The 14,533-nt window shown below is 42.6% G+C and overlaps 1 protein-coding gene across 1 annotated transcript in view; it reads right to left on the bottom strand.

Annotated features, from left to right (window-relative positions):
• Nucleotides 1-14,533, bottom strand: part of TENM1 (teneurin transmembrane protein 1) — a 535,025-nt gene that overhangs the window by 59,965 nt on the left and 460,527 nt on the right. The window contains exon 26 of the mRNA XM_084638540.1: nt 10,852-11,006. Coding sequence (XP_084494666.1) covers nt 10,852-11,006 — 155 coding nt within the window. The remainder of the gene's footprint in view (nt 1-10,851; nt 11,007-14,533) is intronic.

Raw genomic sequence — 14,533 nt, 5'->3', positions numbered from 1 at the left:
TTATCCTCTGTACTTACGCTGGCTTTACACCACTGATTTCAGTCAAGTTACTCCTGATGTATACCATGTGAGAGGAGACTCTGACACCCAAGAGTGAAATCCTGGCCCCACTGAAATCTATGACAAAACTTCCCCATTGACTTCAGTGGAGCCAGGATTTTAATCCAAATATATGATGGAGCTCTGCGAAGAGGGAAATGCCAGCTCTGGTGATTGCTGTGCTCAGAAGTTGAGGATTACCATATTCTCAGTTTGGAACCCTAAGATTGTGCCAGTCCACATAGCTTCTCTAATCTTAACTTTGCAGTACTTCCGAAAGCCAAACGGGACTACATTAGGTATCTTGAAAGGTTTGGACTACACACACTAAAGCCAGCTCCCAGGAAATCTTCAGATTTTTAATTCACTTAAAACAAATGAAAGAAGCTATATCCCTGGATGATCTTTGACTAAATATATACAGATTGGGCTGATTTAATAATATCCACAAACCCACTGGCAGGAATACAGGTCACTCATGAGAGACAGCATGCACAAGTGTGTCAGGCTTTCTAATCTTTTTTTTTTTAAAAAATCCAATATATTTATTATTCCTCTATAAAATCTCACCCTTTTAATTCTTGGTCAGTGCTTCTTATTGCTGTTCTGTCACCTAAGCTTTGTTAAGATTCCCATCCCATTCTGGTCTTCTGGGGATAGAGGTTCATCTGGCAAATATTTTTGAAGAGCCAAAACCTTGCCTTTGTATACAACCCAAGTAACAAAGATGTCTGCAAGGGAGGTTCACAGGTGCCAGGATGGGAATGAGTCTTTCTAGCCCCACTGGCCCTCCCTCAGGACACTTCTGTTAGCTGCGATGAAGTGAGCCCCCTTGACAAGATCCAGCATGGGTTGAAATTCTCCCCTGCTCAGGGGGCCAGCACAAGGCCTACTCGCCACTAATGTAATTCTTAATATAAAACTTAAGTGGCACTTGAGCAGTGCTCAGGCCTACTGCTGAGTGTTCACACAGGGGTGACTTTCAGTCTATGATGGAGGTCCTTCACAGGGTCAGAATATCCCACTCTCCAGCTGTGCACCAATTCTACTGTAGTCAGAGTCCTCAGCCAGCCACTTGGTGGCATATGGGAAGACAAATAGGTTTAAAGCAAACTTCGTTGTATGTTGTATCCTCACAAGACTATTTGAAATTTGTTTTCATATAATGTCTATATGCTGTATTTCTTACAGACATTTCTGGGTTTGGTCAGCATGGTGTCAGGCATCAGGTCTAGTTATCCAGTTACCTGGGAGTAGTTTGGCAGTTTTTGCAAGTATCCCATACTTACTTTTTATTTATAACTTCTGCCCAATACTTCATCTTAACAGAAGAAAAAAATTGGACTTAGTCATCAATATGTGCCCTGTAAAGGATTTCACCAAACTGGCAAAGCAATATCAAAATTTTTTGGCAATTTAATTCAGTACCGTGGATACAAGTATCACGGGCACAAATAACTCATCAACTAGATTCCGTCATACTGAAACACTTTTTAACTGAGAGATGCAGTCAAAGGTTACTCATGCTTAAGGAATAAAAAGTAAAGTAAGCAGCTAATTGAGATTTCATTCAGGCAGTTCAGGAACTACACAGGATGGAAGATAAATTGCGAAGAACCAATCATTCTTTCTGCCTGCACACACAGAGGGGACACTGCACTGGGGAACCTCCCTCCTGTGAAATACCATCTCCATAGCTCCTTTCTTTCAAGATCCCCTACTGTACCTCCCGGGGTTGGGCACTGGGTGGAGGAGGCCCCATGGGCGGAGCATGGATCTAGCTGTTCCCCATATTGACCCCTGCCAATCTGCCAGATTTACATGTGGAAATCTGATGAGGAGTTAATGCAATTTGAAGCTACATTAAATCACACTGAGTCTGCAATAAAACAGATACTAGGCAGGGCCAGGCTAGCACCAGCCAAGAATATTACACTGTGCCATTAGGGATGGGGGAGAAGGGCAGTGAAGCCTCGAAAAGGGATAGCTGTCTACACCTGGGATTCATTCCCCAAAGAGCCTCAGGGATATCCAAGTTCAGGGGGGGTCTTCCTTGGTCAGCCAAAGGTGGCATGGATGGGGCTGGGGAGGAAGATGTCATGGGATGATACGTGGGTGGATGCTGGGGTACCTGCGGTGTTGTCTGGCGGACAGTGGGCTGGATGTGGTAGATGGCATGCTGGGTGCTAGATGGGAAGGTAGCTGAGGCTATCTGGGTGGCTCTCCAGGTGCCATGGGGGTAGGAATAGGGCTGAACCCCTCTCCCTCTTCTTTCTCTGCCAGCCAACTGCCTCTTTCAGCCCCTATTCCAGGGCTGGCCAACCTGCGCCTGAGAAGGAGCCAGAATTTACCTATGTACATTGCCAGGAGCCACAGTAATACCTCAGTAGCCCCCCATCAGTTCCCCCCCGCCTGCCAGCAGCCCTGCTGATCAGCGGCATGCAGGAGGCTCTGGGGGGAGGGGAAGGAGCGAGGGGGAAGGGGTGAAGTAGGGGCAGGGCCTGAGCAGTGAGCACCTCCCGGCACACTGGAAAGTTGGTGCCTGTAGCTCCAGCCCTGGTGTTGGTGCCTAGACAAGGAGCCGCAAGTAAACTTCTGAAGAGCCGCATGCAGTGGTGAGCTGGAGCCGGTTCACACCGGTTCGCTGGAGCCGGTTGTTAAATTTAGAAGCCCTTTTAGAACTGGTTGTCCCGTGTTTCTAAATTTAACAACTGGCCAAAAGTGGCACCTCAAGTGCCGACTCCGCGGGTGCTCCGGGGCTGGAGCACCCACGGGGAAAATTTGGTGGGTGCAGAGCAGCTCCCTGCCCCGTGCCACACCCCAGCTCACCTCCACTCCACCTCTGCCTCCTCCCCTGAACGCTCTGCCCATCCGCCCCCCGGTTTCCCGCGAATCAGCTGTTTGCGCGGGAAGCCTGGGATGGCTGAGAAGCAGGCGGCGGCTTCCCGCTCAGGCCCAAGGAGGTGGAGGGGGAGCGGAGGTGAACTGGGGCGGGGAGGGACCTGCCGGATGCTTCCCTGGAGCCGCCCCAGGTAAGCCCTGCCAGGACTCCCCACCTCGCCCCCTGGCAGGTGCCTCTGGCTCTTAGGGGCAGGGTGGGCACCCACTACGGTGGCCCACGAGACCCTCCTGCCCGGTTCCAGGAGCAGTCAGGGAACAGGGGTGGATGGGGCAGCGAGGGGCATTGGATGGGGCAGGAGTCCCGGGGGGCGGGCCACGACCCCCTGGGGGGTGAGGAGGGAACCGGTTGTTAAGATTTTGGCAGCTCATCACTGCCCACATGTGGCTCCGGAGCCACAGGTTTGCCACCCTGACCTACTCCTTCCCTGCTCGGACCTAGAAGGAGTAGAAGAAAGATGAGAGGCTGAGGAGAACAAGCAGCAGCCCTCTGGTGGCCTAGAGGAGCAAATACAGACTCTCTTTGCAGTCCAGCTGGATGCATGAGACTTCAGACGGGCTACGGGAATGGGTTGCAAGGCTGCCAGATGTAAGTCACCCAGGATTCAAAACACTTGGCAGCTCTGATGGTGATCCAAAGCCTACTGAAGTCAATGGATCCATTCACTTCAGTGGACTTTGGATCCGGCTGTGATTATATGTATACATGCCTGTGCATTATCATTTTGCCTAGCTAGATAATGTCATATATGACAGAGTGTGAGAGAGATGAAATATGACACCTATCATATAAAAACAGAGTAGATTTATGAAATCCTTTGTAGAAGTCAATGGCAAAAATGTTACTTTTCATGTAACAGCAGCATATGCAGTATCTAGGCTGGCAATTATCAGTGCTTATTGCTGCTAGGAACAACAGATTTACTGATTATTTTATTCTAAATGTAAAGCAGAAAAAATCCACTTTATAATGTGTCTTTCATAAATTTAGGTCTGCCAAGGATCTTTCATTTCAGCACAGAGCAGATGAAGCATCTAACATTCCCTAAGTTAAATACCTCTGCGATAGCACAGATAAACAACATGAAAAAAGAGGAATGCAATTTTTAAAAGATTTGATTAAAATTTAGGAGTATTTTATTTAGGAGTATTTTATTCAGTGGTACTGTATTTACAGAAGAAATGTAAAATAAATTGCTAGTTTGAAGTTGACTAATACAAATATTAGCTTTTTGGAAGAAAAATTGTGGTCTTTTTTTGCTGTTCTTTCATGAGGCCCCCAAACCACATGTGACATGTCTGTGTGAATGGTATTTCACATTCATTGACAGGGTAATTTGATTGGCTCTGATGAATTGTTCATTCCTTCCATCTGATATTCTAAAATCACATCCATAAAGACAAGTTTATGGTTATTTGGAGGTCTGATTGCATAGGCCCCAGAGCCATTATTTCTATTTAAGAGTTTGACCCTGTGAGGTGCTGAGTTCCCTCAGCGCCCGTTAATGAAACGGGAATTACCAAAAAACTAAAAAGGGTTATGTCCCATATAATCTTCCTTATGATGTATAGAGAAGGTCAGTAAAGGGTTCTTTCCTCCCTTTCCCAACTCCTAAAAAGGGTCCTCCCCCCTTGATTGTTTTTGCATTCAAAATGTGGGTCCTGATTACTGTTTTTCCTAAAAACTAATTGGAGAAATAGCAGGTTTATATCATCCACGGACAACAAAGAGCAACACCTCATTTTTTTACTTTATTTCTTTAAAGAAGGGACCTCAGTGAGAGTTGAAGGTCTAGAAATAAGGCATCATTTTTGTACTCTGTGGTGGGGTTTTTGCTTTGTTTATTGATTTCAAGTATATGAGCAGCAATTGTCTTTCTGCAAAATCCTTCTTAATGGTGCTCAGAGACTTGGAATGTTTATGGTATCATCCACTAAACATGACTAGAGTAACAGATCATCATAAGCCTCAGAGAGGGAGGACAAAAAATAAAAGGCAAGTCTATTTTTGTACTGATCTGCTCAAATGAAAACAAAGTGGCTATCCTCTTTCTGTTAGACAGAAGGGTCTCCAGCACAATTCAAATATAGAATTCCTACAGCATGATTAGAAAGCTTCCATAGCTCCTGTATTTACAGGAATACCACATAGGTTAAAGGGTGTTTCCTAAATTACCTTTTTAAGAGACATTATTATTTGTATTATCATACCACCTTAAACACTACTCATGAGCTTTTGTTTTATTTCTCTCTCTTGTAAAATGACCAAGCCATTAATATCCAAATGGAATTATTGCTGAGTTTAAACAGAGAAACAAAGTAAACGCTGAAGTTAAACATGGTGAAAAAGGGGACTGGTTTCTGGACCACTTTACTCTTTTATCACACAGACTCTTCCTCCTCATAGATATTACTAGTGGCTGGGTTTTCGTCTCTGATCTTTTCTTTAACCTGTGAAGGAGAGGCAGAATTGTGTCCCAGAAGAAGTATGATTTCCAATGGTACAAGTGGCTTAGCCTTGTTAGTTAATACAAGGATGAAAATGTCTAAACACATAATAGGGAAGATGCACAGCTGATCAGTCAAAGTGGTTCCACTGAGTTTAAGTAAAAAGGTTTTAGCTTCACCAATAGCACAAATGTAGTGAAACTTCTCTGGAGATATTGCGTCTTCCTTCAGTCTGCAAATAGATCTATTATTCTGCTCAAAGAAATGAATGTGATCCTGCAACCCCTTTCTTATGTTCCACACTCAACATTGTTCAAAAGTGCTTCACTCCAGAATCAAATTAATTTTTACATTGGCATGCATCTGTCTCATATTCACTGGCTCTTTTTCCTGTCTTCCACATAATCTTCTATTGCATGTAAGTGCACCTCAGCAGAAGTCATGTATTTATCTGCTTTGTTTATTTTGTAAAACAGGTTCTCACAATTTCCTTCAAGGGAGGTCAGAGCGTTCTGTAAGATTTCTGTTCCATTCAATAGGTCTTCAAGCATGTATTTCATCAAATTGTCCCTCTGAAGACATTGATGGTGGTATTGCCTGCTGTCCTTCTGACTGCAAGAGATTTGTCAGTGTTTGCATTTGTGACATCTTAAGTCACATTTTAAATCAGTCCACGCATCTTTACTTTCACTCTGCAGCATTCTCTCTTTCACCTTCAGAACTTTATCAGTAGAGTTCCCTCTGGCAATTTACAATTAATTAAAAGAGGGGTGTCCAGTGCTTGAAATGTTCTCAAAAATGTCTCCATAACTTGGGCTTTTCCCTCTTACTCATCATTCTAACACATATCCCTTAACTTGACCTGTATAAACACACTGTCACCATAAATAAATCTTGTCACATTTTTGTGAAGGAGAAAAATATTTTGCAGTGTTGCTTTGAATTTTAGGTGAAGCAACACAATATATATGGAATCCATCAAGTGGGGAACTGCTGAACAAAGGCTGATGAAGTGCAAATGTCAAGACAGAAAATAGTCAAATAAGAACTTTCATATTAGAACACAGTGGTGACAGTTACAAACACTATCAATCAGTCAGCAGCTATCACTTTGGCAAAGAGTCATCGCTAGTGGAATTGTCATTAGTGAAGGGACAAGGCCACCATTTACAGGCTAAGGAAGAGATCTTGGGCTTGATTCTCCACGGCCTTGCACCTTTGCAGTTATTTGTATTTGTATGGACTGAGTCCCGATTGGGTATAGAATGCTATCAAATACAGACCTATAGCATTTTACACTTGAGGAAATGACAAAACAAAGTGCATGGCAGTAAAGAATCAGGCCACATATTTATCATGGGAAGAAGGTACATGATGGATTAGGAAGTGGACATTTCTACCAACATTCCCTCTTCGGCTTTCTCCATAGAAAGGGGGGAGGGATAACTCAGGGGTTTGAGCATTGGCCTGCTAAACCCAGGGATGTGTGTTCAATCCTTGAGGGGGCCATTTAGGGATCTGGGGCAAAAACTGGGGATTGGTCCTGCTTTGAGCATGGGGTTGGACTAGATGACCTCCTGTGGTTCCTTCCAATCCTGATATTCTATAGCAGTGAAGACAGAAAGAAGTAAGGCTTATATCATTCTTCTAGATTTTTCCTCTTTTACATGTGAATTTTAGCCCACTACAGAGTTAAATACTGTTAGGAATTGCTAGAACCAAACATAATGTAGGACCTGATTCACCTCTCATTTACAGTTGTAAATCCAAAGAAACTCCACTCAACTATAGCAGTGTAAAACAGGTGTAAGTGAGAGCAGAATCAGATCCTATTAAGCTTCCCCAACAGCCCTTCTGATTCATTTCAGTTGTAATCAGTAATAATTGTGATGCTTCAGAAATGGGCTTCTCATAAGCAGAGTGCATTAATTGTGCCATTTTTTCCTGACAGTTTGGTCAATTAGGCAAGTGATTATTACAGCCAGATTTTCAACAATGCTCAGGACCCACATTTGGGGCCAGATTTTCAGAAGAGTTCAGCTCTCACTTATGCACCAAAACAAGTGTCCAGATTTTAAAAATAACCTAGCACATTGGGCTCTTGAAAATCTGGCCACTATTGTCTCAAAGAGAAGTGATGGATGCTGAGTGCTTTTGAGAATCTGGCCCTTATTCTGGTACCAAAAAGGGAATTGAGGGCTTTTGAAACTCTGTCTTCAAATGCAGGTGCTGAGTACTTGAATATCTGGCCCTGAACTTTTTTGAAAATCTGGCCGAAAACACTAAATTCATTTGACTTGTGTTGTGACCAAAACAGAGTTCAGCTATGTTCTGTACAGGTAAAAGAGGAGCAAATTCATCACTTTACCATGCAGCTACCTCAGCCCAATCTCTTTTCCTTACAAACCAGGAATAACACCTTCGTCAAGTCTGAGATGGAAGTAAGTGACATGTGCTTAGTGATTTCTAAGACATATTTCTATTCAAAACTGGTATTGAAATATGTGACTAAACCCTTTCATAATCAACTCACCTATTAAAGTGAAAGCTCTATTTATTTATTACAGGTTTCAGAGTAACAGCCGTGTTAGTCTGTATTCGCAAAAAGAAAAGGAGTACTTGTGGCACCTTAGAGACTAACCAATTTATTTGAGCATAAGCTTTCGTGAGCTACAGCTCACTTCATCGGATGCATTCAGTGGAAAATACAGTGAGGAGATTTATATACACACAGAACATGAAAAAATGGGTGTTTATCATGCACACTGTAAGGAGAGTGATCCCTTAAGATGAGCTATTACCAGCAGGAGAGTGGGGGGGCGGGGGTGGGGGGAGAAAACCCTTTGTAGTGATAATCAAGGTGGGCCATTTCCAGCAGTTAACAAGAACGTCTGAGGAACAGTGGGGGTGGGGGGGAAATAAACAAGGGGAAATAGTTTTACTTTGTGTAATGACTCAACCACTCCCAGTCTCTATTCAAGCCTTAGTTAATTGTATCCAATTTGCAAATTAATTCCAATTCAACAGTCTGTCGTTGGAGTCTGTTTCTGAAGTCTTTTTGTTGAAGAATTGCCACTTTTAGGTCAGAAATCAAGTGACCAGAGAGATTGAAGTGTTCTCTGACTGGTTTATGAATGTTATAATTCTTGACATCTGATTTGTGTTCATTTATTCTTTTACATACAGACTGTCCAGTTTGACCAATGTACATGGCAGAGGGGCATTGCTGGCACATGATAATAATTCCACAGGACATTTAATCTGGGGCACTTATTTAGGGAGTACTTTGCTATGTACCTTGAGAAAATCAATGGGATAATAATAAAAAGCAAGAGATGCTTCTATAAATTGCAGATACAAATTCCAGGGCTTGTATCTGGAAAGATTCAATATATGAAGGGTGAGATGACATCATTGACAAAATGTATTCAGGATGGATTTAATACCTTATTTTGATTTTTAAAATATGAATTATATTGGATACCTTTTTAAAACCATATACTTTTAGGTGTCCTTTATAAAGCTATCATTTAATACCAGTATCTTGAATATTTATTGCTATGCATTCTGGATTCACCTCAAAACTATCCTGGTCTACGCAGTAAGGATACATCTAGATCACTCAGTTTGTTGTAGCTTTTGCACCACTATGTGATGATAAACATGCAGTGAAAACCATTTCCACTGATAGTACAATCTATAGTATACCAGCAATGAACCAGTTGGATTTATTCACCAGAACTCATTTTCATTTCTGCTTTCACAAATGAAAAGGCACTAAACCTGTCAGAATGGCAGTGGGGGAAACGACATTGAATAGTAAAAGAGCTAGCTCAGTGGTATGCTTTTCCTTACCCATGATACTGGAGATGTTCCCTCTGCCTGAGCTCCATGGAGTGGGACTCCATGCAGATCCAGAGCTAGGAAACGAGGCAGCCAGGGAGCAGAAGTTCCACATGATGTGATTCCTTATAGACCTTAGAGATATCTGATTTGGTAGCTAATGCTTCACATACGCTGCAGGCAGTTGCTATATGTATATCCAAGAAGTAGTTAAAATATGCTCCATGCATTAACAACTCCCCCAGCTTCTCATTCTTGGCTGCTACTGTGTAGCCACGGAGATATCTGGCAGATAATAGTGGCATGACTAGGGGCATAGGCAGCTGTGGGGAAGGCATGGGTCATCAGAGATTACATGAAGTCCATGTGTTTCCCAGGACATCCACTAGTTTGGCAATATGAACCCCTGGCACTTTCTGTGGGAGATGAGAACAGTCTTCTCCCTGACAGGACAGGAATGGAACTGTGATTTGGATGTCTGAGTTTGCCACTCTATGCAGGTTTTTCCCCCATAAGGCCAAATCTGGCCCGTGACCACCATCGTGGCTTCACAGTGAAGCTTGTTATATACAAACAAGGACATTATTCCTGCATTCCTTGCATGCCTGAATCTCCCTTGACTTCAAGAAACGCAGGATCAGGTCCTCATGGTAAACTGCTACCATTAAAATCCTCAATAGAAATTAGACACAGCTCAGATCAGGTGAGTTCTCTATGTATCAATTGTGGTTTCCAGTGGCGAAATATTAAAATACACAGGAGAAAACTAAAAACCGAAACCAAAACCAACCAATTTGGCTCTAGGTACAATCACACACATCCCATAATGTAACTGTTTTGAGTCCTTGACTCCCTTTAGTTGTTTGAAGCAGACAAATTTTATTTTATTTTGGAGCCAGAATTGAATAAGCAGAACCTGGCCAACACCATCTGCCTTTTAGAGTTGCTACCCATTAACTTTGAAAGGCTGGCTGTTTTGCGTATAAATGTTTGTCTGGTTTTTAATATAAACCAGATGGGGACAGTACCTTTTTGTTCAATTTCTGTTACATTGTCTTTGAATTAAGAATTGAAAAGCACTTTAAAAAAGTATTGAAAAGCTGGAGCTTCTGTATCCTTTAGCTGCTATTTTGTTAGTTCTTCCATAGTGCTCCCTAGCAGAGACTTGGATAGCAACAATATCTCATTTTTCTTCTCTGTTAAGTGATGCAAGCACAATAGTGTCAGAAAGCTGGGCTAAAGGAAGGTTCTCAAACCTTCTGTACAGATCCTAATATCACCTGCTTTTAAAGGACACACCTAAAAGTAGCTTGTAACTTTTTAAAGCAATGAGTGTAGACATACCATATATATTAGTCTAAGCACCTATACACACACGTAATACATATATGGACCACTCGGTAAAGTCACATGCATACTTTTTCTATTTATATTAGCTATCCTAGATTTATATTAATGATTTAATGTAAGCTTTATACACTATCAAATATCACTACTGCTCTAAAAACATGTCTGAAATCTTGTGCCACCCAGTGTTAACTGATTAACTGGGTATCCTTAAATAGTTACCCATTTCCACAATGTGTTGAATGGTAACAATGCATGAAAATCAGTGGTGTCTACCTGAGTGATGTCCATTCCAGAGTCACAGCTCAGTGGCTGCGTTGATGTAAGACCATTTGAACCTATTACAGTTGTAATCACACCACTTTCATCAATCTTCCGAATCATGGTACCATCAACAAAGTAAATGAATCCATACTTATCCACAGTGATACCTGTTGGTAGAGTAAAGAAAGCATTAATACTGGTACTCTACTTAAACTATTTCCTCATCTGTGTTAATTCCAATTCCTCAGATTACGGTAATCAGATTTTGAAAAAATAAATTTTACTTTCCACAAAATAATATAACATTTTTATTCCAGATGTCAGCCTTCCTTACACAAACCGCCCTCCAAAGGGTCCCCATACAGAGCTCTGAGTGTCCTTGACATACATTAAAAAACAGAAGAATATAGGGGATACAGAATAGAAATAGACCAAAACAGCAGCACTTCGTCCTACCACACATACACCTAGATTTATGATCTCTTTCATTTGTCTTCAATTCACTCACTTTGGACAATTATAATTTATTGTATGTATTATAGGGGCACTTGGCAGCCCCAGTCAAGGTCATGACCCCAGTTGTTCTAGGTGCGGTATATACACAAAGTAGGAGACAATTCCTGCCTTGAAATCTTACAATCTAAACAGACAAAGGGCGAGAGAAAAGTAGTATTATTAGCCCCATTTAACAGATGGGGACCTGAGGCATAGAGATTCTTTCACAAGATCACAGAAAGCTCTGTGGCAGAGCTGGGAATTGAGCCCAGATGTACTCAGTCCTAATCCATCATGTTTTTCACACAACCATCCTTTCTTCAATGGCAATGTCTCAGGGTTTCCAATGCGGCAAGAAATATAAGCTGTTTTTTACTGAAAATGTTAAAATGGTCACAAAAAGCACTTCTAATCATATCACTTCTAATCTTATCTGAGTTGGGAAATCCCTTTCTCTGGAAAATCTCAATATTTTATTTAAAAAATTTCTTACTTTTAACTTTACTATAACTTTTTGCATCTATTCTACACATTCAAGACATTTTTAACAATGAATTTATTTCATGCTACATGGGAAGGAAAGTCTGAAGATTTGAACAGATGAGTCAGACAGTGGTTTACCTGTCTCATGTTTACAAAATGCCTCATGATTTTGTTCTCTGAATTTTGCATGACTCAAGGTTGTCTGGGTGGGATCCACTAAGGGATTTAGGCTGAGCGTCATATTGCCTAACTTTTAGGTGCTTAAAAAAATCACAGGAACAACACTGCAATCCATAAAGACTAGTTAAGTGTCTAGGCTCTCTATACATGGAATGGGAAGAGATGGGCTGTCATAAATATAAAGGGAAGGGTAAACACCTTTCAATCCCTCCTGGCCAGAGGAAAAACCCTTTCACCTGTAACGGGTTAAGAAGCTAAGATACCCTCGCTGGCACCTGACCAAAATGACCAATGAGGAGACAAGATACTTTCAAAGCTGGAGGGAGAGGAGGGGGGGAAACAAAGGGTCCTCTTTGTCTGTGTCATGCTTTTGCCAGGACCAAAGCAGGAATGCAGGTCAGAGCTCCTGTAAAGAGTTAGTAAGCAATCTAGTTAGATATGCGTTAGATTCTGTTTTGTTTAAATGGCTGATAAAATAAGTTGTGCTGAATGGGATGTATAATCCTGTTTTTGTGTCTTTTTGTAACTTAACGGTTTTGCCTAGAGGGATTCTCTATGTTTTGAATCTGACTACTCTGTAAGGTATTTCCCTTCCTGATTTTACAGAGGTTTTTCTTTCACTTTTTCTTTAATTAAAATTCTCTTTTAAGAACCTGATTGCTTTTTCATTGTTCTTAAGATCCAATGGTTTGGGTGAGGATTTTTATCATGCCTTCACCAGGAAAGGGGGTGTAGTGCTTGGGGGAATATTTTTTGGGGGAGAGACATTTCCAAGTGGGCACTTCCCCTGTTATTTTTGTTGGACACTTTGGTGGTGGCAGCATAAGGTCCAAGGACAACAGGTAAAACAGTTTGTACCTTGGGGAAGTTTTAACCTAAGCTGGTAAGAATAAGCTTAGGGGGTCTTTCATGCAGGTCCCCACATCTGTACCCTAGAGTTCAGAGTGGGGAAGGAACCTTGACATGGGCACCTAAGAAAGCTATCCTCAAAGGCCAGCACATTGGGCTGAGAGTTGTCTAAGCAACCCATGAGAGATGCTGATAAGAGGGGTGTACCTAAATCTGGGACTCAGGGAGACACATAGGTCTGCTGGTGATCCAGGAACAGAAACTCGCCACCTGAAGTCAGGCAGCCATAGGCACCTAAGGCATTTCTTGTGGGAATGAGTTAGGTGCCTGCGTCGCTCCACACAAAACAGTGGCAGCAGGAGCTGGTGCTTTTAGACCAATGGTTAGAGCCCTCATTGGGGAGCCCCAGGTTCTGTCCCCTCCTCAGGGTGAGAAAGGATTTAAACAGGGGTCTCCTACCTCTCAGGGTGCTCTAACCACTGAGCTATGGGATATTCTGATGTGGGGCTCCTCAGTCTCTCCTGCTGAAGCTCTGCTAATGCGGATTAAGTAATGAAAGAGTGATTGGCGCAGGGGAACTGGACCTGGGGCATCCCACCTCTCTCTCTCTCTCTGACCCAATGACTGTTTCATTGTGAATAAATACTTAACGAGTCATTGGGCCAGAAAGAGAGACTCTACAGATCAGCAGTATAGGGGGGTGGGAGACTTGGGTCCAGTCTCTCTGCTCCAATTGAGCCTTCAATTATTTAGCCACAGTGGAACCACTTCAACAGGAGACATTGAGGGAGCCCCATAACAAAATATCCCAGGTTCAAGGATTAAAGCACCCCCCTGAGAGATGGGAGATCCCTGTTCAAATTCTTTCTCCTCCTCTGACAGAGGGAGATTGGGGGGGAACTGAACCTGGATTTCCCACATCCCAAGAAAGTGCTCTAGCCACTGGGTTAAAAATGATAAAGTTGGCAACCACTTCCTCCAGCTGGATTTTTATGCAATCCAATTTGGTAGGTGGCCTCTGAGCATGCCTAAAAGATCAGGCCCTGCACGTGATTTAGACAGCCAAATGCCTTTCTTACCCCAGTTTGTGGTTCACTCTGGAGCTTAGAGTGGCAGGGAACAGAGGCATCTGGGCACCTAGAGGGAGTAGAACACATGCTCAGAGCAGAAACATAGGCACCTATGGAAATTTTACCCTGAAAATTTAGGCGCAGAGTCTGGGCTGCAGGGAGGCGCTGGTCTCTGCTAGTGATCCATGAACTAGGGGAAGACAGGTGTTCCTCTGCCTAATTCCCCTGTGTGGCCCAATTCAGTAAGTGTGCTCAGAGACCACCTAATACCACACAGCAGGGAAAGTGGTTCTCTCTTTTAACCTTTAGCACAGTGGTTAGCATACTCACCTGGGATGTAGCAGGCCAGCAGTTCAAGTCTCCTTGGGAATGCTCTACCCACTAGGTTATGGAGTATACTGATGTGGGTCTGAGCCCTCATTCTCTCCTATTGAAGTTGTTCCACTTTAATTAAATAATTGAATAATGAAATATTAATTGGTCCAGAGAAAGGATGAGAAGCTTAACCATTGGAATAAAGGTTATAAAGGATGTCCTCCTCCTGCACATTGAGGCAGGTGAAGCATGCCTACCAGATCGGGCCCTGCATGTGACTTACGCAGACAAACACTGGAGCT

The sequence above is a fragment of the Lepidochelys olivacea genome (genome assembly GCF_965140295.1).
Source record: "Lepidochelys olivacea isolate rLepOli2 genome assembly, chromosome: 9".
Classification (NCBI taxonomy): domain Eukaryota; kingdom Metazoa; phylum Chordata; order Testudines; family Cheloniidae; genus Lepidochelys; species Lepidochelys olivacea.
Note: the sequence above shows the minus strand (reverse complement) of the source record. Positions and strands in the feature narration are given on the sequence as shown.